General features: G+C 35.5%; 1 protein-coding gene across 1 annotated transcript in view; it reads right to left on the bottom strand.

Moving 5' to 3' along the window:
• Positions 1 to 23,315: 23,315 nt before the first annotated feature.
• Positions 23,316 to 26,266, bottom strand: part of LOC140172750 (neural-cadherin-like) — a 157,985-nt gene continuing 155,034 nt past the window's right edge. Inside the window, 1 exon segment of the mRNA XM_072195881.1 lies at positions 23,316 to 24,478. Coding sequence (XP_072051982.1) covers positions 24,234 to 24,478 — 245 coding nt within the window. The 3' untranslated portion in view covers positions 23,316 to 24,233.

Consider the following 26,266-nt stretch of genomic DNA (forward strand, 5'->3'; position numbering starts at 1 on the left):
TTTGATAATAGGGGAAATGGAACATGCCATTTCATGTTTATAATTGGGGAGATGGAACATTCCATTTTGGTAATTGGGGAAATGGAATATTCCATTAAAATGAAAGGGGAAATGGAACATTCCATTTCAATAATAGGATAAATGAATATTCCATTTAGATAATAGGGGATTGGAATATTCCATTTTAATATGGAACATTCCATTTTGATAATAGGGGGATTGAAATATTCCATTTTAATAATATTCCATTTTTATAAAAGGGGAAATGGAACATTCTATTTTTATAATTGGGGAAATGGAACATTCCATTTTGATAATGGGGGAAATGGAATATTCCATTTTGATAATAGGGGATTGGAATATTCCATTTTAATATGGAACATTTCATTTTTATAATAGGGGAAATGGAACATTCCATTTGGATAATAGGGGAAATGGAACATTCCATTTTGATAATATGGAAAATGGAACATTCCATTTTGATAGTCGGGGATTGGAACATTCCATTTTGATAATAGGGGGATTGAAATATTCCATTTTAATAATATTCCATTTTTATAAAAGGGGAAATGGAACATTCCATTTTGATAATAGGGGAGATGGAACATTCCATTTTGATAATAGGGGAGATGGAACATTCCATTTTGATAATAGAGATGGAACATTCCATTTTGATAATAGGGGAGATGGAATATTCCATTTTGATAATAGGGGAGATGGAACATTCCATTTTGATAATAGGGAAAATTGAACATTCCAGTTTGATAATAGGGGAGATGGAACATTCCATTTTGATAATAGGGAAAATTGAACATTCCAGTTTGATAATAGGGGAGATGGAACATTCCATTTTGATAATAGGGAAAATTGAACATTCCAGTTTGATAATAGGGGAGATGGAACATTCCATTTTGATAATAGGGAAAATGGAACATTCCATTTTGATAATAAGGGAAATGGAACATTCCATTTTGATAATAAGGGAAATGGAAACATTCCATTTAGATAATAGGGGAAATGGACTCCATTTAGATAATAGGGGGATTCGAATATTCCATTTTAATAATAGGGGGATTGAAATATTCCATTTTAATAATATGGAACATTCCATTTTTATAAAAGGGGAAATGGAACATTCCATTTTGGTAATAGGGGAAATGGAACATTCCATTTCAATAATAGGGAAAATGAATATTCAATTAGATAATAGGTGAAATGATATGAAAATGAAACATTCCATTTAAATGGAATAATAGGCAAAAATGGTACATTCCATTTTATAGGGCAAAATGGAACATTTCATTTTAACAATAGGGGGAAATGGAACATTCCATTAAAATAGGGGGAAACTGAACAATCCATTTAAATAATGGGAAAATTATCTAAGGACTAGGGAAAATGGAACATTCCATTTAAAAATAGTTCCATTTTAAAATGGGGAAATTTCGAAACTCGGGACAAATTTAACATTCCATTTGTCCTATTTTAAAATGGAATGCTCCTTTGTATCATGTTTCCTTATATTTGAAATATTTGTAATGGAATGTTCCATTTTTAAAACGAACTTTTGGCCACTTGTAACTTTGTAGCCTCCATTAGATAAAATGCCCCTTTTTTTTCTTTGATTGATTCAATACCGGTATGTATTTTAAAGGGAAAAGATTTCTAAACATGATGACATGACACGTCAATATTCGCGCGCGAGTCGCAAGATGGGTGATTGGCCGTTTAAATCACTTCCGATTTAAAATTGAGTATATGACGTATTTGATAGTTTTGGTCATGTGCGCGTGTGTGTTCAGCAGCAAAAATAAGCCGTGCAAAACCGTGATTTTTGTAGTTACAATAAGGTTATGGTTAGTGCTATAGTGCTATGGTTAGGGTTAAAGGTTAGGGTTACAGGTTAGGGTTAAAGGTTATCTTTGTTAGACATTTTTGTCAATGCAACCTACAATCATCGTCAAAATGTGTTGCCTAACCCTCTCCCCCCCTTCAATGTTGGGTACCACTAATCGCGTGACTAAAAAAGTAGGATTCAACATTGATGGGGGAGTAGGAGGGGGGCTTATTTACATTACCCTACCAAAAGTGTCACAACACTTTCGACGAGCATTGTAGGGAAACATTAAATGTTATAGGTTAGTGTTAGTAAATGGAATGGCAAAAGGTCAAATCACAAAACGATTACGCAGCAGTGAAATTTCATTTCACACAAAAACCAAGTAATAGCCCAAAAATTAACTGAAAAATCATCAATAAATTGCGCTCTACGGGCATTTCGCTGCCGTTTTTGTTCATTCAATTCTGGACACGCCAAAAGTTGTCGTATACGTTATCCAAATCTAAATTGGGTGTTGGGGAAAAAATGTACCCAAATTGAGCTGAGGTGACATATCTCCAAATAGAACATCTTCAGTTTACAGAGGTCAAAAATAGTATGAACAGTTGTATCGGTTTCACCCTGAAAATTCCACTTATAAATATAAAAAATAATAAGGAAATAAACATGTTCTCAATCGTTCATCCAAAAAATGCTGGTTTTATCTTGTTATCGGCGACGTATATATTTTGTCAGATTTCAAATATTTAGTAACAAAGTCTAAACTATGAGTCCACTGAAGATACGGCAGTCGAATAGAATAGACTGTGTCGATCCGGTGTTTTCGTGTATAAGACCGTGGTCAGCATGGTCAGCAATGAATCTTGTCGGTAGGCCTATACCAGTTCCTATAGCACACACAAAAAAAAGGTTTTAGTTTTTAAAGTAAGCATCTGCAAAACACTATCTAAAAATGGTTAAACAAAATCATCAGGATCGGTGGAGTAAACTCAGTAAACAAGGTTCGTTGTATCTGGTCCTGAAATTGCACTTACTTGTGTACGTTTCAGCAAACACTGTTGCCTTTGTTAACACTTGATGACGATTGATTGCTACTGGCAACCGACGCTAGGTGTATCTCCGGCAAGTGACAAGACCAACACCAAGACCTGCGCTTGCGAAACATCTAGCATCAGTTGTATGCCAGTAGAAACCGTGCCCAAGTTTGACTGACAGCTGTCTTTGATAATATTGCATATCAGTAATTTGTTATGCATTATGACAATGCGAACAATGTTTCGATAGGTCCTAGGATGTAAAAACAATTTTCTGACATGACATGGCTTGGCAAAATATGCACGTTGAAACATGGGTTTCTACAGTTACGTATCAAATGAAAAAGCGAAGGACACCGAGAGTACCCTTTGAAGAAAAAAAAAAAAAAAAGCGAAAGGCACATAAGGTATCAGCATCCAGTCTAGTAACAACTAAAACCCCGCATTGCTGGATTGAGATTTCTTCATTCTGCGAAAATCTATTATAATAAAAAAAAACTGACAATTATCTTTTCAGACCAGAAGTTACAAAATGGCTGAATAATTTTTATATATAGTCTTTGCCATAGGCGTAGATCCCGGGGGATGAACACGCCCAAACATTTTTGATAAGGGGGGGGGGGGTCGTGGTCCATACAACACCCCCACCATGTTGATGCCTGTATGTGTGTTTCTAACCAAAATAGCCTCATATTTAATCTATTAAACTATTTTAGCCTTAAAAAGTGCCCATTCGTGCGCCCTTTGCGCCAATTTGGTTTAATTTCTCAGAAACTATAATTCTCAATCCAAACAATGCGAGGCTTTCTAGAATTCACAGCAGTTTCACAAATAACATGCATTACCGTTGCGTATTATGTTTGGATAACTTACCTCAGATATAACGCAAAATTCACAGGGGGACTTCGCCTAGGTAGTCCTTCAAGAATGTCCTCGGCTATGTGGGGAGGGGGGCTCGGCGAAGCCGAACAACGAGGCTACAGTTCTGTCAGCCGAATTCATTCTTGAGGAACTACGCCTAGGCCGTCTCATCTTCAGTAATGTTCCATCATATCTTCCAGGGTCTATGGTTCCATCACTTGGCCGTGGTGCCCTTGTATGGGTTTATGTCATTTTGTTTTGCCTTCCTCTTCTCCACTTTCACGTTCTTCATTGTCATTAAGTGATTTCCTCATGGTCCTACAACTCACTGTTGCGGTGAATAGGTCTCCGTATAGCTAAATCCAAATAGAATATAGAAATGATAAGTCAAGTTCTTTTTATTTCATTATTTTATTCATTTTATTCATCGTTCACGTTTCGTAAAAAGGGCAATAGCGATTGGTGAGCCAGTGACCCGCGGGGTCCAAATCAATGTAATTAATATATAAAGGCCCTATAAATTTAAAAGACCAATTTAATTGGGTTTGGTAGAGCAAACCTATGTGTTAAATTTAGCGTAGTGAGAAAATGTATCAATACACTTTTGTAGCATGGGGTAATGAAATCGAATGATTATACCTTTTTGGGCCGATGTAAAGAGGCCAAATGAAAGTAAACAGCTCTAGTCCTACGCTGAATGATTCAGCGTTGGAACGGTTGGATATTTTCACCTGGGGATCCAAATTATTGTGGGTTTTTTTCAGTATCTTGGATTTTGTCACAATTATTGCACATTAGACCTACCTTTCATTTTAGATAAGGTAGTTTTTAATTTCCATGCACTTTAAACAAAATTAGTATGAAACATGATATTCATATGCGGCGTTGTCTTTTTAAAGACAGTTCTTGCTTAATTTAAGATGAAGTTGTCATTTCATAGCATTGTATCTACTAGACTATGTGATTGTATCTCAAACGACCATGTGCAAGTCCCTCCCTGTAAACATGGTTGTGAACGTGAACACTTGGCTAATGGCGAACCATGTTTGGTTGCAAATCGTTGCTATATTAGCTTATATTTAGGCCTCACCACCTCGCAACGTCGTGAATGTGTAGGCCCAGGCCTATTATACAGATATATTTTCAGGCAAATGGGATTATCGACTAAATCGACATAAAACACATTTATTGTAGATATGATTTATAGGCCTACAACCACTGTGCTTCAAAAAAAGTTTTTATGTGTGATGCAATTAACATCGCAGTTATTTGGCGATTCAAAGAAATAAGCCTTGGTATATTTCTCGTTCATGAATATTATTAGGCCTACTAGTCTAGCTTGTTTTGAACACTCTATCTTCTGGTGAATTATGTTTCGTTAAAATTGTAGCTGCAATAAATATAGATGTTATTAAAGGACCGCTTAATATTTGTGCATTTGGGGGGGGGGTCTTCAAGGGGAATCTCAATATTTTACTCGAACCATGTTTTAAATGCAGAAAGAGGGGAAAACAAGGGGGTCCGAAAATATTGAGCGGACGCATAGAAGACCTGTCCCAAACCGAGGTAAAATCCCGACATACATGCTCGTTCGTGTACTCGGTTACACGAGAAAACATACACATATCAATCGACGCGGCGAGCAACGTTGGATTGAAAGTGCAAGAACGTTTGTGATTATAGCTGAAGGTGTGCCGTGCGGGGTTTTAAATATTATTTATTTTCAAGTCATCACAAATAAGTAACGGTATCCTCCTTGGACTCCTCTCACCTCAAGTTAGGTTGTACGCAGATTTAATGAGTGTGCTGCAGGGTTACAGGATTAAGATTTAATATGTTAGGTTAGATTGTGTTATAACGAATTACGTTAGGTTGTGCCATGTTAAATAGGGTTAGATTTGGTTACAAATCATTGAATACAATGGATTACGTTAGGTTGTGCTGTGTTACAAAAGGTTATGTTAGGTTCGATTATCTTAGTTTAGGTTAGGTTACATTGGGTTACAATTACGTTAGGTTGTGCCATGTTAGACTAAAGGTTATGTTTGGTACGATCATGTTAGGTTGTGAAATAGGTAAGATTATGTTCGGTTAGATTGGGTTATGTTTGGTAAGATTATGTAAGGTATAGTGTTACATTGCTATATATTATGTTGGTTAAAGTAGAGTTTATGAGTTATTAGCCTAATTAGTATTCAACTCCTGGGTTATGCTAGACAAAAATCAGTTACACTATGTTGCAATACATAAGATTGTAGTCCAGCAAACACACAACGTTTTACAGAAAATGCTTAAATGTCTGGTTATATAAAAGGTGTAAACACGTTTTGATTCAGAAAACATTTTTGAAAACGTGATGCAAAATATTGACAACGTATTTTGCACAAATGTTTGCCCAAAATATTTTACAATAAGAACATTTTTGTGTTTAATGGGAGGTCGGTATGGTTAGTATTTGTAACAAAATGTTATTTACAGTTAAAACTTTTGACAAAATATTTTGCAAAAATGTTGCTCAAAATATTTTACAATAACGTTTTAAAAACGTTTTCATGACAATTACATTTAAATGTTAATCAAAACGTTTTGAATAAGTGTTTTAAGAACATTTTTGTGTTTACTGGGAGGTCAGGTACGGTTAAGATTTGTAACAAAATGTTATTTAACTGTTGACAAAATATTTTGCAAAACTGTTTGCCCAAAATATTTTACAATAACGTTTTAAAAACGTATTTATGACATTTATATAACCCAACATGTTCAAAAATGTTAAATGTTATTAAAACGTTTTGAATACAGTTTTGAATAAAGTTTTGCAGCTATTAATTTTAATTCAATCTTATAATTTATCAGAAAATAATGTGAAAGTTCAACACCACTATAAGATTACATAAAAACTATTAGGCCTAACATTTCTGCACGAGAAATATACCAAGTCCTATTTCTTCGAATCGTAAATAACCTTGCGATTACATGATAATACCAGGCAAAATAGTGAGTCCCAAAACGAGGTGTAAGTAGGCCTATAATCATAACTACATCAGCGTGTTTGATCTCGATTGAGTCATCATCCCATTCCCATGCCAGAAAGCTTATATATTGTAGGTCCACACATTCACATGTTGCGAGGTGAGGCCTAAATAGCTCTAAATATAGTAGGCCCTACCGGTAACGATTTCAAACCAAAAATGGTTCGCCATATAAAGTGTTCTTGTTCAAAACCACTAATAGAGTAGACAAGTAGGATATAGCCGGCAAAATACTATAGGGCCAATTTCTTCGAATTGCCAAATAACCCATGTCCGCGTGCACCGTAAAGAAGTTCAGCTAATGAAATGGTATTTTTGAGTATAAGATGAAGTTGTAAGTCATTTAGAAATACCCTGATCAAAATGAAAGCTAGACCTAATGTACTATAATGACAAAATCCGCCAAGATTTTGAATAAAAAATTGGGATCCCGAGGTGAAAAATAGCCAATCGTTCCAATGTCGAACCATTCTGCATTGAGCTAGAGCTGTTTTCTTTCATTTTGCCTCTTCATATCGGCCCAAAAAAAAACAATTTTTCGATTTCATCACCCCGTGCTACAAAAAGTGTATAGCTGCATTATTTTAACTAGCTAAATAGGTGTGCACCCTTTCGGGTACGGGTCATAAATGGCAAATAAATATATTATAATAGGCCTACTTAACTTTTATAATGTTGTTCGTGTAGCATATCCAGCGGCTACGTGTCCAGAAAGATTCCAGTCTACCGTTTCCTCAGGGTCTTCCAATATTATGAAGCAGCACACGACACCAGTATTTCTGAAATATAAAATGAAAGGCAGGTTCATTAAAATGGTCAAATAGTTCAGGAAATCGACCATGAAAATCACAACTCATTTACTCATTAACTTTGTTGTCTGGGATGCATGGATGATGATTTTCATCTCACATGAAGATGGTGACCATGACGAAGATGAAGATGATGATAATGATTACGATAACGATGAAGTCATCTGACATGAAGATGATGATGATGATTATGACGATGATGATTTATTTTCTTCTTGTGTTTATTCATGTCTATTCTGATAAAAGTCTGGCGATGATGGTGATTATGAATATGTAACATGGCACAACCTAACGTAATCCGTTACGAAGATGAAGATGAGGATTTATTTACTTCCGTTTCTTTACGCAAGTGCGGTCACACCCATTTTATGAGCCCGTGATATCTGTCTGAAATTACATACCTACTGAATTTTATTGGAATCCTGACGAGTTTAATATTACGGATGTGAATGTGAACAAAATGCAAAGTAGTTAATGATAAATAGACCTGATTACTTACCAATTAACGCTGTAATTGGTGAAGGAATAAGATTTTAACGACAATTTTGGATCAACGTCTTCGTCGTAGCTTGATGTCTTTGTTATTGAATTTTCGCGCCACTTGGCCTGAAGTGGCTGGACTGAATTCACAGCATTTCTTTTCGCAGTGTAAGCCTATGGGGATAATGACAAAAGGCTGAACCGAAAACCGGCAAGAATTACGGCATACGCTTGACTACATCGATCGCGATCGATTATAAATAGATAAAATGAATTAAAATAAAATCGAAATAAAGTCAAAATAACATAAATCAAAGCACAATCAAATCATATCAAATCAAATTAAAATTAAACCAAATCAAATTAAAATATAATAAAATCAAATAAAAACGTAATATAACATCACATAATATACATGTTATAATATAACATATAAAATCAAATAAAATAAATGGAAAAGGTAAAATAAAAATAGAATAGAATAGTATTTTTTGAGTAATAAATAGGTAACTAATGACTTAAATAAATCAAATTAAAATTAAAAATAATAATACTGATAAGGATAGGGTATCGACGAAGTAGCTATCTACTGCTGATATCCGTATTGATGAAGTAGCTATATAGCTACTGCTGGTATCAGTATTGATGAAGTATCTTTATAGCTACTGCTGGTATCAGTATTGATGAAGTAGCTAACTACTGCTGGTATCAGTATTGATGAAGTAGCTATCTACTGCTGATATCAGTATTGATGAAGTAGCTATCTACTGCTGATATCTGTATTGATGAAGTAGCTATCTACTGCTGATATGATGAAGTAGCTATCTACTGCTGATATCTGTATTGATGAAGTAGCTATCTACTGCTGGTATCAGTATTGATGAAGTAGCTATCTACTGCTGATATGATGAAGTAGCTATCTACTGCTGATATCTGTATTGATGAAGTAGCTATCTACTGCTAGTATCAGTATTGATAAAGTAGCTATCTACTGCTGATATGATGAAGTAGCTATCTACTGCTGATATCAGTATTGATGAAGTAGCTATCTACTGCTGATATGATGAAGTAGCTATCTACTGCTGATATCAGTATTGATGAAGTAGCTATCTACTGCTGATATTGGTATGAAGTAGCTATCTACTGCTGGTATCAGTATTGATGAAGTAGCTATCTACTGCTGATATGATGAAGTAGCTATCTACTGCTGATATCAGTATTGATGAAATAGCTATCTAACTGCTAATAAGGGTATTGATGAAGTAGCTGCCTAATGCTGATAATAGTTTTGATGAAGTAATTATCATGCTGATAAGGGTATTGATGAAGTAGCTATCTACTACTGATATTGGTATTGATGAAGTAACTGCCTACTGCTGATAATATTATTGATGAAGTAATTGTCTGCTGCTGCTAAAGGTATTGCTGATATTGGTATGGATGAAGTAGCTATCTACTGCTGCTGTTATTGGTATCGATGAAGTAATTACCTACTGCTGACAATAGTATTGGTATTGATGAAGTAATTACCTACTGCTGATATTGGTATAGATGAAGTAGCTATCTACTGCTGATATTGGTATGGATGAAGTAGCTATCTACTGCTGATATTGATATGGATGGAGTAGCTATCTACTGCTGATATTAAAAAAGTAGCTTTAAAAAGTAGCTATCTACTGCTGATATATGTATTGATGAAGTAGCTATCTACTGCTAGTATCAGTATTGATAAAGTAGCTATCTACTGCTGATATTATGAAGTAGCTATCTACTGCTGATATCAGTATTGATGAAGTAGCTATCTAACTGCTAATAAGGGTATTGATGAAGTAGCTGCCTAATGCTGATAATTGTTTTGATGAAGTAATTATCATGCTGATAAGGGTATTGATCTGATATTGGTATTGATGAAGTAACTGCCTACTGCTGATAATATTATTGATGAAGTAATTATCTGCTGCTGCTAAAGGTATTGCTGATATTGGTATGGATGAAGTAGCTATCTACTGCTGCTGTTATTGGTATCGATGAAGTAATTACCTACTGCTGACAATAGTATTGGTATTGATGAAGTAATTACCTACTGCTGATATTGGTATAGATGAAGTAGCTATCTACTGCTGATATTTGGTATAGATGAAGTAGGGCCCCTAGCTAGTTACTGCTGATATTGGTATGGATGAAGTACCTATCTGCTGCTGATATTGGTATGGATGGAGTAGCTATCTACTGCTGATATTGGTATAGATGAAGTAGCTATCTACTGCTGATATTGGTATGGATGAAGAAGCTATCTGCTGCTGATATTGGTATAGGCTGATATCGGTATTGATGAAGTAGCTATCTACTGCTGATATTGGTATGGATGAAGTAGCTATCTACTGCTGATATTGGTATAGATGAAGTAGCTAGCTACTGCTGATATTGGTATGGATGAAGAAGCTATCTGCTGCTGATATTGGTATAGGCTGATATCGGTATTGATGAATTATGAAGTAGCTATCTACTGCTGATATTGGTATGGATGAAGTAGCTATCTACTGCTGATATTGGTATAGATGAAGTAGCTATCTACTGCTGATATTGGTATGGATGAATTAGCTATCTACTGCTGATATTGGTATAGATGAAGTAACTGTCTACTGTTGATATTGGTATGGATGAAGTAGCTATCTACTGCTGATATTGGTATAGATGAAGTAGCTAGCTACTGCTGATATTGGTATATGGGCAAAGTAGCTATCTACTGGCATATACTAAGGAAGTAACTATGCTTATTAACGATTTTTTACGTATACTGTTTCAAGGTTCAGACCGAATACGGACAAGAACCAATAAAATTACTTATCACTGTTGTGTAAGGAATGCTACTTGTACTAGCGTTGCTGTGCAATTTCTGGTGCTTAGTAATTATTTGTATGTAGGTTTTTGGTGTCAAATTAGCTGATGTACGTGGTTCACCATGCCAATGTTTAAATGCTTTGGGCAATTTGTAATTTACATAATATTATTGTGTAGTGAATGTTGTCTAATGAATAATTTTAATTAGACTATTATGAAATCATACTTCATGAAAATAAGTTTCACAAAACCAGTTAGGTCCGTAGACAATATTTCTAGTCAGGGGGTTTGACTCGTATATCTTATTTGTTTATGTAAAACATATAGGTCAGAAAAAACGTGAATAAATCAATTACTAGTATCTCATTTAACTGTTTAAATATTACTTAGAACATTTGGGTCTCACACCGGGTCAGGTATAGAGTCTGCTTGGAAATTGCTTTCGTGCGATAGCGGCTTATTTTTCTTAATTATCACACATGAGCTCGGCTTGACATGAAAAGCTCATTGGTTTTTGTGTTACCCTTAGATTTGCTTTCACCATATTGCAAAACTCCCAGCGTTAACCTCCTTAGTGCTTATTATAGACTTATTAGATTCAAAACTACTGTTAGAAGCCAGAAAGGTGAATTCCATACAACAATTATAAATGCATCATTATTTAATTACTTTCAATGATGTGCACTAAGACATGAAAAGATAATCACAATGGTCTTTATGATGATATCCACATTTGCTTTAGAACAACAACTCTGTCAACACATGCTTATGATCAATGCTTTTATAGCTATAGGCTTCAACATAAAAAGGCCATGTTTTGTGATTTTTTTTCTCCAAATATCAAGAGCTATCTCAAGAACCACTGAACCAATACTGGGCTTGTCTGTACTCATTTTGATGCATTTTTTATGCTGATGCCAAATATGGTCATGTAAATGTACAAATCTGAATTTTATAATATTCAAAGAAAATTTGAAACTTGTCGTCTGCAGTCGACACCCGCGTGGAGAAGGTTAAGGTATAATTCATAATTATTTAAATCGATAACGATGGTCAAGTTATGGACCAATGAAATTGGTTGTTACTTCTTGCGCTGTAAACTAATAATCAAATCATTGGTAATCGCCAGCTTTCGGCGATTAAGTATAAAATGAGCTTTATTTGTCAAGCTCAAGCGTCTAATACTTCATCGCAGTAGCAAATAATTACAAGCAAGATGGTTGAAGAGTACTATGCCAATCTCTTACTAGGGATATGACTTTTTTGACAGATTAATTTGGATTATAACACTGTCAAAAGGAGAAAAAATGGACGTTTTGTGTGGTGATTTGGATAAAGGAAATATCAGAATTCAACTATGGAAACCTGTCGCCATTGTGTTTCTTGTTTTATGTTATTCCTTGACTGGTAGGTAAAGATTTGTTAATTTCAAAGTTAGGGTACAATTTTAGACATCAGTATAATAGGTCCTGTGTCACAACCTTTGTGTTACCATGGAAGAAAAAAAATCATCTCTTTCTTCCATGGTGTTACATAGTAAAAAAATGAAATGTTTCAAAAATTTTACCTACACGTCTCATTTGAAGTGGTTCATCCTCCTGAGCATTTTGAAACCTTTTTTTATGGAATTCGGTTAAAAAATGAGAGAGTGTGGGCAAAAACAATCACAAAGTAGGTGGGATTTAACCCCACCTCTTTTGTCCACATTTACAATCATTCTGAGCAAGTATTAGTCTTTTAAATGGCCTTCTGTATTTATTTACTTGGTTAGATGTCTGGGAGTCCATTTAGACATGTTTTTACTAGATTCAAATTTTTAATGGGGGGGTAGATCAAATTTACAATACGAATCCCTCCTCCTAATCCTCCTCCTCCTAATCCTCAACCTCCCTCCAATCCTCCTCCTAATCCTCAACCACCCTTGGCACATTTCATGCCAAACGTCATAAGAAAATAATTGAAAATTATTTTAAAACAGGATAAAATCATGAGTAATATAGAATAAATTAGCCTCAATTTAAGACCTAATTGAATCTTCTAAGTGAAGGAATACTCAAGCGACACTGTTTTGAAGTCCAAGCTGCACATCAAAATGTAACAAAACCACCTTTTTGGGTACCCCAGTATATGACACAGGATCAATAGCCTTCCTCTCATACAACTAACTTGCTTGATTTCTTGAAAGTAATCACCATCCAATTTGCTCCACTGCACTTTCTAAGGGAAGTACAATAATTATATGGGTATATAGGGGCTGGGGGAATGATCTTTTTTCATGGATATCTTCTGAAAAATATCATAAAAAGAGAATGCTAGGATTACAAAATGCTCCTTTAAAGCCCGGGCGGCTTCATACTTTATTTGAACATTATTTTTCCTTTTGCATGGTTTGTAAACAATAACGCTGAATTTTGACCAAAACTTAATTAAACAAAAAACACACTTAACGTTCTTGACAAATTTATACAGTTGACCTTTTATTTCGCATCAATTGGTTGTTTTTATGTCAAAACACACTCATGTTTAGGGTGCGAATCTCATGAATGTCCACCAATCTATTATGTATAATATGCATATGTTGGACTGTCTCCTCTGTCGACTTGATCGAATTGCACCCGCGTCCATGCAGACCAGGTGGGCCCGGAGCGATATATATCATGTCAGACAAAATGCTGCTTGAAATAAATACATTTATTTGTTTGTCTGTGTGTTTGTTTGTATTCTTAGACCATGGTGCGGCATCGAGGGCTTGCGGGAGTAGTAGTGGAAGTAGCAGTGGTAGTCAAGAACAATGCGAAGATGGCACCGCACTGAAATTTATTCCCGATGGGGTATGTATCACCAACATGCCTATTCTTCGACAAATGACGGTGAAACAAAGGCTTCGCTGTGCTATTTTGTGTATCCGGGATCCATTATGTCATGAGTTTGATCTACAATTGGACCATGAAACCGATCTGCATAGATGTCGCATCATGGGAGCCACCGATGGAGTTGGAGTAGAGACCACTTCGATGCCAGAGACTAACTGTATAAGTTTTATTGTACGACAGTAGAGATGGTAGACTAGACTGTCACGCAGTCATACTAAGGCCTCTTCTAGCTTGCTTGATTTCACATCATCATTAACATTAGAAAACAGAGTTAATTATCAATCACTCAATCGAGCAAACAAACAAACACATTTATCACAAACTCTGATGATTTTAAAATAATAAATTACGCTATCTACCGAAGATAGCATTTATCTAAATCCTTGCTCTACAACTCGTGGGGATTTCCCACCCAACCCTGAAATGATCAAGGCGAAATTAAACCACCAAAGGATGAAATTGAACTGATTTTAATGGGACAATATCCTTAGTAATTTTAACATGATTAACATAAATGAAACAAGTCACCATGTACATCACGTATGTTTTAAAAACCGGGTTAAAGCTTTCAATGCGATTTCTGTCGAATTTAATTGTTTAAGGGGAATTCTTGAAATATAGTGATCTGGACAGCACCTTTGGCAACGGAATAAGTTCATGGTACAAATGCGCGCGAATCATTTTGCCACAATAATTGAAGCTAAAATGGTGGGTGCAAAAGTGGAACAAATTCGTGCGAAAAGCGGAAAAAATGAGACTAAAATGGCCATGAGGCTAATTTGGACATATTGGGGGGGGTATTATTGTATATGGACCATCCCCCTTATCAAAATATGGGGTGGGGATTCATTCATCCCCCACCCCCGGGATTTATGAACCTTATTCCTAAAACAAGTTTACTAAATGTTCAAGTCCCACTTTTCTATTTGTTTAAAATTTAATTTATTTTTCCTCCCAAATTGGGTCACTTCCTCTCCAGTGGATCTTGAGCCCTGGGCCCAGGCCCATCGGGTCCTATTTAGTGATAAATCCGACCCGAACTGATTATCTAAAATTGGGAGTCAGTCTGTTTTTCAATTCTTTAAACTCAGTACGACCGTTCGCGTTCGCTCGGCAGGCATATTTTTTCCGTATCGTAGTCTAGCATTATGCTGCGTACGTCGTATATAATGTTGACGTATGATTTTAACAATTTGTACACAAAAACAAGGTGTTACGGAAAACACGGGTTCAAATGAACATTTTGTCGCTTGGCACCATTGGCGTTGATTCACCGTTGAGGGGGTAAATACATTATTATAACACCGGTCTGGCAATAATATAACAGTCAATGTAGTGTAGCTTATTGCTATGTTACTATTCTATGGATTGCAAGGCCTATTATGGTAGAAGCCTTGATCACTCCACCACCAGGGCCGGATTTACCATTGGGCCTGTGCCCGGGCCCCCAAATTCCGACCTTGTGCATGTTCCTTTTTAGTCCGAAAACATTATGCTTTGGACCAAAATGGTGAATGTGAAAACATTTGCGCACTTCGCGCACACTGGCCATTTACACAGCAAAATTCACCTTCAATTTGGGCTAAAATTTATTTATTTTTCGCAAATGTCCGAGTAAAATCGGGACAAAATATGCTTGTCTACCTCGAAACGTAATGCTTCTGACGCCACTGTCATCTTACAGTTGAACCCCTATTTGTAAACTAAAACTTGAGTGATTATGCCTTCCTCACGGCAAGTTTGGGGGCGGGCCTCCAATTTTGGCCTGGTCCAGGGCCCCCGATAGATAAATCCGGCCCTGCCCACCACCACAACTAAACACCGCAAAATAATATCATACAGGCCCAAACCAGTCCATGGCAAAGGCCCTAGGGCGTAGCCATGCAGCTCTCTTGTGGGACTGAAGCTTATGAAGGGTCCTCCCGTTTTTGGTGCGGGTGTGGGGCAAAGATGAAAAAAATCCAGTTGCATCATTTTACCTCGGTGGGATATATACATAAACGGCATATATTATATGCCGTTTTTTAGAGACTTTACTCTCTAAATGTAAAAGAGTGAAAAACTCACTCCCCAAAAGAGTGATTCACTTATAAAACCACTCAAAAATGAGTGAAATGTGTTTTTTAAACTTTAAAACCACTCAAAAAAGAGTGAAAACTACTCTAAAAGAGTGAATTTCAACTCGTTCAAGGAGTTCAAGGACAACACATTTTTAGAGTTGTCCTTCATTTAACTCCTTGAAAGAGTTAAAATTTACTCTAAAAGAGTGGTTTTCACTCTTTTGAGTGGTTTTAAAGTTAAAAAACACATTTCACTCCTTTTTGAGTGGTCTTATAAGTGAATCACTCGGGAGTGAGTTTTTCACTGTTTTACATTGTTGAGTTTACACGTTGAGTCTTCAAGCTTTCAAAAAAAGGGCTTTTTCGGGACAAAGTGCAAATCGAGATTTCTTACAGCTATACCAACTTCGCCACTCTAGTTTTAGGACATTCAGTGAAAAGTTTTGATATTTAACCTTGGACAAAAATAATAGTGGACAAACTTCGTGATTCGTACATCACTATGCGAAAGTAAATTAATTACACAGCCCTCTTGTGCTTCACTGTTGGAACCACTATTTTATTCCTTCAAACAATTGGCATGTTATTTGTTTCTATGGAGAATGAAATCAAGGGCACACCCAGGTATATGTGGTACTTTCAAGGGTGGGTGGGGGGGGGGGGGTGAACACCACCAAATGGACACGAATGTCCACTTTTCAGGGAGAGGGGGAAGAACAAATGGACCCAACTTGAGAAGGTCCAAATTCTAAAGAAAAATTTCAACGGGACCACTTTTTTAAAAGCGAAACCGTTCAAATTAGCCAGAAAGGTCTTTTTTTTTTTTTGGGGTCATGTCTTTTAATGCATGTAAGCAAACTTATTTCGGAAAGTTTTTGGAAATTTTGTTCAGCCTGCAAAAAAAACCCCTAGGCACTTTGATATGACTAGACTGCAAGTCTGTAACTATAGAATATAGTGAGATTTTAATAGTAAATCGAGACTAACGTTATTGCTTGTAACATATCCATGAAATAAGACACTATCAAGCTTAAGTTATATTTTAATCTGCATATTTATTTTGTTTTTGTCAAAATGTTATTACTGTAAGATGTCAACATATTAATTAATGTAACAATACATTTACAATGATATCAAAACCAGTGGTGACACCAACAATTTTTTACAGGTGGTAATTGGGGAGGGGGTGGGGGTACAAATATTTGCCTAAAATGTGGCAGTTTTTGCACAAAATAGCATGATTTTCAGTCAATTGTGTTCCAACTGGGGTAACTGGGGCAATTAGGGGAGAGGGCACAAAAATGTGGCAATTTTTGCACAAAATAGTATGAGTTTCAGTTAATTTTGTTCCAACTCGGGTAACTGGGGCAAATTGGAGAGAGGGTGCAAAATTTGCCAAAAATTGTATGATTTTTAGAGATTATTTTGTTCTGACTGGGATAGGGGGAATTGGAGGAGGGACAAGAGCCTAAGACAGCGTTCAAGCTTTGACTTGCGTTTGGCGGACAGAATGGTGGAAACTTAAAGTGAAAGATATCCTACTTTATAAAGGAACATTTTCTAGGGTGAAATTTTGTGTAGAAACTGAATCTGACATAAAAAATGCATAATTATCAACTTGAAAATTTTCCCCATAGCACTGTACAGGCATATTTCTGCCCGAAGTTCCCAAATTGGAGCAAAAATTGGAGCAAAAAAAAATAAGTACTTCAAAATGGGGATACTCAGGGCTAAACAAAAAACATGTTGCTCTAGAGGGAGGCATTGGTAAGGGCAACATGTCTTTTGTTTAGCCTCAAACCTCCCAATTTTGAAGGACTTATTTTTTTTGCAAAATCTGTGACTTTTTTCACACCCTCAAAATCCTTAGGGGTGGGGGTAGCATTTTGCAAGTTATTTTATTTTCTGTAGATCTAGCTTACTTGTTTGTTATATCACCATTTAGCTAATGAAATACTGAGCAAATAAACACTTAACGCATCCCTATAGCTCATACCATTGTGGAGATATGGCGTTTTCAAATTGAAAATGATGTGAATATTGTATATTTTTCTAAATCAATTGTCACCCGAACCCTCAAGTTTCTACCCCTGCTACAAAAATAAAGAAATATATGGATCCCATTCAATGCTTTTAATATCATAATTGTACCCTTGTTACACAATTAGAATAGAAAATTAGGCACTATTTGATAGTTTTCATGTTCATATACTCACAGGAAATCTGCAAGTCAAAATTTTTGTCACCCCAAAATGGCCATTTTCGGCCAAAATCGGACCAACAAATGATTTTTTCTCAAAATCTATAAAAGATAGGGAGTTTTAAGTGCCAAAATCTGAAACTAGATGACATTTTACCCTTGGAAACATATAAACATTCAAGAATTTTGGTTCTTTTCACCCCTAAATACTTTTTTCACACGCGTGTCCGCCAAACGTAAGTCAAATCTTGAACGCTGTCCTAAGGATTTTTTTGAGGAGGGTGCACCTCATGGCCCTGTGGTGCCACCACTGATGAAAACCAAACAAACAACGATAGCAAATCAACAAAACACAGTGAGTGGACACTTTTGTTATAACTTAAGAAAACCGGTTACAAAACAAACTATATCTTTCATCTGCAAAATGATTGGGTACAATTCTGTAAAACCCTTCACACTGTTTTAATGTACTTTATTCCATGAAATATATTATGAATAAGGTATTGTGAAAGCTATTACAGATTTCCAAAAGTGTATATACAATAACACCATTATGTAACATACACATAATTTTGACTTTTTCTCTAAAATTCGTAATTTTGGATACAAAATTAGTTTTATCCAGCTAGCCAGCCAAACATCATGATGTATAAAATTATTACATAATTTTATTTGACATGTAACCCACGTATATGCATTTGAAACACAATTTTTATCCGGGTTTTTATCTCGATAGTACTGAAATTAAAACAAAAACTGAAAATATTTAAACTAGAAACACTTGATATACCTAAAATGGCTGCCATTTGTTCTTTTTTATTAAAGTTTACTTGTGCAATTAAAATGTTATCATTTCTAATGATTTCTCTGAAATGTTGCCTGGGAATGTTGTTATATGATTTGAAAAAAAACCCCAGCATTTTGCATTTTGGTTTTCTGATCACCAAAATCTAACCACCAATTTTTATCAACTTTTTAAAACCCACACTTCCTGTTGTAACAGTTGTCCCAATTCACTGTATTTGACAAATATTACATTTATTGTATACAAAATAAGTTTGGCAGTGAATAACCACATCTGTGGAATAACTTTCTAAATTTCAGCTAATATGGTCATAATTTAGAAAATCTACATTCTGCATAGAATATAAATACAATAAATATGATTAATTTTGTTACATCCTTAACCCAAAAATAGTCATGAAATAATTATATTATAATTCCTCTCCTATTTTCAAATGATAAACTAAATTAGAGTGGCAAGTTTTCCGTGATTTATAACACCGAATTCCGCGATTTTCCATGCGTGGTTTTAAATACTAAATTCCGTGATGTAATTTCAATTCCGTGTTCTTATTCGGGGTAAAAAGAAGTTACTTGCATTATCTTCTTAGTTGGTTTAAGCCTGATATCTTTGAATATGGACTTCATTTTCATTATTTTAACCTCACATCTCATTATTTTTTCTTCATTTTTATTTTTCTCAAGTTTTCCGCAAATTTCTGTGTTTTCTGTTTTTTTCTGAAATTCTGTGAATCTGTCCGTTTTTCCGTGACACAGAAAACTTGCCACTCTAAACTAAATCCAACAAAAACACTTTTTTAAGAGCAGACCTGTAACACTTTTAAGTAAGTTAAAACTCCCTCCACGCGGATGTCGACTGCAGACGACATGTTTCAATTTTTTTTTTGAAAATTCGAAATTGTAAATTTTCATGACCATATTTGGAATCAGTATAATAAATGGATTAAAATGAGTACAAACAAGCCAGGTATTGGTTCAGTTGTTCTTAAGATTGATCTTGATATTTTGAGAAAATATGTCAAAACTTCTTCACCTCTTTGGCAAGAATATATGCCTGAATTCAGGCAGATATTATAATTTATAGGTCTAAATAATTATATAATTTAAAAATGAAATAATATTAACAGTTCTGGGGTATAATTATTTTAAGCATTTCGATGCTTGTATGTAAGAAATTTTCTATGACATTTATCTTTTTCCATTTTAGAATTTAATTGTTAACCAATTTTATACTAACATACCAATTTAGTATTTCCCTATTTTTAACAAAAAACAATTCTAACTCACAGCAGCTGAAGGGAGTATCCCATCATGCATTGCAGTGTATCTAGTATCTTGTCATAGTATGCAAATTGTGATGAGGAGATATACATTTCCACTGCTGTGATTCTACCTAGTGATTTTTACAACACTTTTGTTTCTTTTGTAGCACCACACAATCAAATAATGTTACTGTTAGCATTTCTACAGAATTTCATTTTCATCTTCTTTTGGAAGACAACATATTTTGAGAAACAAATTTATGCATAAATTTGGGCGATTACAGCTGAAACCCATTCATCCCTTATGGAAGACAAGACACCCACAAAGGGGGTGTAAATTTCAAATGGAGTCATCCATTCAGGTAACCCCATTTGAAATTGATACTCCCTATTTGAGAGATTCAAGATCAAGTCTTCCATAGGTGGTGTATAATGGATTTCAACTGGACTAGCCCATAATTGTTCAGGGTGATTAAAATATCGGGACTTATTTCTAATTATGCCATGATTTACAGAATGGTCGACAGCAGATCCGTCGGATAACGCTTTTTCAATGGGAAATGAACTTTGCTGCTTGGATGATGTCACGATGAGGTTAGCATTTATTATGTTTTGAAAAGCGTGTTCCGACGGATCTGCACTCGACCAGCCTCTTCTGTTGATTTGTTTGTTATTCTATAAAAACGTTATTGGAAGAAAATTACAATGCTATTAAATATTTTTAAATAACTGGTTTAAAGTGAATTAATTAAATTAGCAGGGGGGGGGGGTAAACCTTGATCAGTATTTCATGAAGATACAATACAGATGGTATAAATTCAGAACATGTTATTCACTGATGGACTAATTCAACCGTCTTTACACAATCTCTTGGTGAGGTGACAAAACATGCCATTAGGGACTGTTCACAAACACTTGTAATGGGGGGGGGGGGCTGATGCAAAAAGGAAGGCCCTGAAAATTTATATCCCTCTGAAGGGGGGCCTGTAAAAATATCACCTTAATTTTTCTTGTAGAACATGAGTTTACACTATTTTCTATGGGGTTGACATTCATTTTTCATAGCCAATATGGGGGGCCCTCAAAATAATTTTAGGTCCGAAAGGGGGCCCTGGAAAAATATGTGCATCAGACCCCCTGTTACAAGTGTTTGTGAACAGTCCCTTAGTTTAAATACAAAAAAGCTGTACTCTGGTATCAAAGGATTACATGGTTCTTTTTCATATACATATATAAATACAACAATAGCACAACATTTAAAATCACCAACAAATTATGTTGCTACAACTCTATCCATGAGTCCAAAAACAAAAAGTATAAAAAGCACTAAAATTTACAACCTCTTATGAAAGATAAATATAACATAAAAATATAAACAGAATACTATAGAGCAGAGTCATAATTTCCGAGATGTTTATATCTATCAGCCAACAATATAATGTTTATTTACTTCACAATAGTGCAATATAATTATGCACTAGGGACCCTATGTAATACTACATCATCAAAACACTATCCTCAAATTATATGTATATAGATGAGTTGACCTCAATGTTTATCAATACAGGCAAGGGACTGGTATATCGATATGCTTGAGTGAACCCCGTGCAACCACTACACTGTTCAATAGCCTTATTGTGATGTGGCGGGAGTTTTAAACACACAAGCCCTGAACAAAATATGATGCGCGTGCATACTGGCAGACATTGATGTCAGAAGTCAACTCATCTATAGTACAGCAGTGGTGTAGCCAAGGGGACTGTTAATCATGGGTCGTCGGTACACGACTTGTGTGTACCAGTTGCCCATGGGAGGAACCGTACTACATGATATCAAACTCCGGGGCGTACTTCTTCCCTTTCGCATGTTTCTGTTCAAAATTAACCAAATTTTGGTAGCACACTGAACAATTAATATTGCTAATAGCCTAAATGTTGAATGAGTGCTGCAAAAATTTGGGAACAGAAAATTGGTATCCACCCCACAAGTTTGTGCCCCCTTGGTTTATTGCATATGATCAATACAATACTGTAGTACTATATTTCCTCAAATTCCTCCCAAAGTTCATCACTATAGTATAAGGTGGACATTGTATTTAACTAAAACTAAGTCAGTATTGGATGTAATGTCAGCCCTAAGTGAGCATATCCAAAAGTAATCATAACCTGTTATGGGAGGCATATGAGGAAATTTACCTTCAAACTTTTACAAAACGTGCTACCATAATGCTACAATTATACTATTTTATGGTACAACTTAAAAATTGAAATATATAATTATTCACATCTTTAAAACAACTGGCTATTTCATAGCCAATTCAAAACAAAATTTAACAAAAATGTACATAGTATCTACATATAGCACAAAATAGGTACTGTTTATTCACTTATAATAGAAATTAAAAAAACCCAAATTATGTAAAGCTGCTTTTTTTCAACTTTCAGATACAAAATTCATTTGGTATAGCATAAGCTGTGAGGCTGGAAAAAATACTGGAGAAATACCAAACTTTACTGAAGTGGAAAGCATACAACTTTCCGAAGGCATATAAAAAGGGAAGTTAATAACAAAATAGTTGGTTGGAAAAACAAAAGGTATAAAAACATAATAATGATAATACCCAGGGGTTTGTCCAGGTGACGGGATGACTTTAGGACTTAGGACCGCAGGTTTTCAGCAAAATTGGCTAACTTTTTATAAAGGGGGGGGGGGGGTCAAGTCCCTGTGCTCCCCAGGTACTTAGCCTATCTTAGACACAACACTGTAACAATTAAATAGATTGCACATGCACAATTTTTTCATATTTTCTTATAATGTTTGCGATCAGGAACATAATTGGGATGTAATTGGATTTATATTAAATATAATACTAAAGAAGATAATTCTAAGTTCTTTAATTTATAAGTACTGAATAGAAAATACAATAACCTTCCATTATTCAAATTGTTTTTACAATTGCTAGTTAAGCCATTTATAATCAGGGGTATAAAAAGTAAAAAAAGGACGAAAAAATAGGTCAAGTAGTATCTTTACCTATTTATGAGGTCTAAGGCCAAAAAAAAGAAGGTTTGTCTCAAAGCTCGCGCGCGCATTGTTAAAATCGTGAGATTTGGAAAAAAAGAAATGCGGAATTTTTGTTTATTTCAATTTTTTTTTTTTTTAGTTTTTCCAGAAAAATTTGGCGAAATTCAAGAATTTATTTCCTAAAAATACATAAAAAAAGTCGGAAATAAAAAAAAAATTGCATTTCGCATTTGTTTTCAAACCACTCGTGAGCTTTGAGACAAACCATTATTTTTTTTGGCCTAATTTCAGCCTTTAGTTTAGTTCATTGGGCTATTCTAGTTAAAATCCATACACCCTATGGAAGACATCATCTTAATTTGCCACACAGGGAGTGTGAATTTCAAATGGAGTCATCCATTCAGGCAACCCCATTTGAAATTCACACATCCTATGTCATGTCTTCCATAGGGGGTGTATGGAATTCAAATGGAATAGCCCTTCACATGGGTTGTAACTCCATAAGTACATTTATGAGCAAATTAATATTTTTTTGCAGTAAAAAGTTGTTAAAAAGCTTTGGAAAGAGTTGCTTCATAACAAAAGTTTGTTCTTTGATGACTCTTTGTTCTTCCTTATATTGTTGACTTCATCTTCTATGATTTGTGTAGTCTCCTCTACAGCCCACCTCATCTTATATTGCCATTTGAGACTATGAAACAAGTTGATAAGCACCTTTGTCTCTGTTCATTTGCCTACAACACAACTGAAACAGATGCCACAATAGGAATTACTTCTCCCATCCATGCCTATGCATAAGCACCTCCATTCTTGTACATATATATCCTTGGTACCAACAAAATCATCCATTTCAATGCTAGCACTGTGTTTTAAGCACCATCATCTCCATTCCTGAATGAACTGATTTCACACTAATTAAAAAGGCAGGGAGCATTGGGTATTTGGATGAACACTATGCTCACTCCATATAATTCCACATTATTTCATGTATAGAAAGTCCATGTAAGTTTACACATTCATGGTGCCGATTCACAGCTTGCACTACAGTTCTAAAGATACGGTTCTCTAGAAATTCCTGATAAGTTTCAAAGTTTCAAAGCTCACTGTGACTGCTCATCAATCCTCCCCGCCTGCATCGCCATATATATCAGCTAGTTTCTTAAACTGTGGTCCCCAGTTATTCAAATAGAAATAGTCCTGATCCTCGTCCGGGTTGCTACTGTCTAATGAACTCAGTGAACCGGCTTGTGAGCCCGTTCCTTCATATTTGAAAAAGAATAATGTGTCGTACGGTGGTGCGTTTTGATCATTGTTGGCATTCCATAGTCTGTCGTCAATGAAGTCTTTGACGGAGGGGTCATCTGTAGGGATAACAAGAACAAGATGTGTGAGAAATTATACAGGTACTCATGATGGCTAGCAATCAGAGAGAATTAAACTTCAACACTACTTGTTTATTTCGCTTACCGGGAGCACTTTCAAGGAACTTCTTCGTTGTCAGCCGATTTAGTTAGTTCTGATGTTTTCTTGGAAACGGCTAAAGAACAACCAGGGGCATGGCAGGAAACTTCTGAATTTGGATCCTGATCAGGTGACATCACCGGTTCGGAAGTTTCCTGCCCCGGTTGGTCTCTAGCCGTTTCAAGAAAAACATCAGAGCTAACAACAACGGCTGACTACTGAAAGTTCTCGAAGCGCTCCCGTAAGCTTAAATAAACAAGTAGTGTTGAAATTTAATTTAACAACTTTTACCACGATATGGTTACTTAATAGTCTTAATTTTCTACATTTGGCTAGTCCAATTGAAATCCATACACCCCATATGGAAGACATGACCTTAATCTCTCACACAGGGAGTGTGAATTACAAATAGGTGACTCCATTTGAAACCTACACTCCTTGTGTGGTAGATTAAGGCCATGTCTTCCATAAAGGGGTGTATGGAGTTCAACTGGAATAATTAACCCATTTTCAGCCATATCACAAGATTTTTAAGATCAAAACATTCTTGATGAGTTCTAACAACACAAGACTTAATGAGCAGCTGCATACAAAAAGAGTGCAGACCCTACTTTATTTCGAGGTTCTATGGGGTGCAGACCCTACTTTATTTCTAGGGTCTATGGGTTACTTTGGTTACAACACAAAGAGATGCAAACCCAAGACACCTAAAATTTATAGCTTGAAAATACCATGACGATAACACAGAAATCGAATAATGGCCAGGCTGTCTTTAAAAATGCTATGAAGGAATTGTAATTCATGTTGCAGGACAAACATTAGCGTCTACACAGAAAAGACCCTACTTTCTTTCTAGGGTCTATGGGTTACTTTGGCTACACCACTTGAAGAGGCAAGAAAATTCATAGCTTACCAGGACAACACTGAACTATGCTGAAACCCAAAAATGCTACATGGGAATTGTAATTTGTGTTGACCATGTTGACAGACAAGCTTAGGGTCTACACAGAAAAGACCCTACTTTATTTCTAGGGTCTATGGGTTACTTTGACTACTAATTAGATGGCCCAAGATACATAATACCATAGGGGGTGTATGGATTTCAACTGGAAAACCCCATTTTCAGCCATATCACAAGATTTTTAAGATCAAAATATTATTGATGAGTTTCTAACAACACATGACTTAATTAGCAGCTAGCTGTATACAAAAAGAGGGCAGACCCTACTTTATTTTTAGGGTCTATGGGTTACTTTGGTTGACAACATAAGAAGAGGCAAACCCAAGACACCTAAAATTTATAGCTTGAGAATACCAAGACAATAACACAGAAATCAAATTATGTCCAGGCTGTCTTTAAAAATGCTCTGAGGGAATTGTAGGGTCTACACAGAAAAGACCCTACTTTGTTTCTAGGGTCTATGGGTTACTTTGGTTACAACACAAGTAGAGGCAAACCTAAGATACCTAAAATTCATAGCTTACCAGGACAACACTGAACTATGCTGAAACCCAAAAATGCTACATGGGAATTGAAATTTATGTTGACAAGACAAGCTTAGGGTCTACACAGAAAAGTCCCTACTTTATTTCTAGGGTCAATGGGTTACTTTGGCTACAAACATGATGTAACTAACTAGACAGCCCAAAATACCTATTCCATTGCTTGAAATTACTTCAAGGCCAAC

This window comes from Amphiura filiformis, chromosome 16 (assembly GCF_039555335.1).
Source record: "Amphiura filiformis chromosome 16, Afil_fr2py, whole genome shotgun sequence".
NCBI classification, from domain to species: Eukaryota; Metazoa; Echinodermata; class Ophiuroidea; order Amphilepidida; family Amphiuridae; genus Amphiura; species Amphiura filiformis.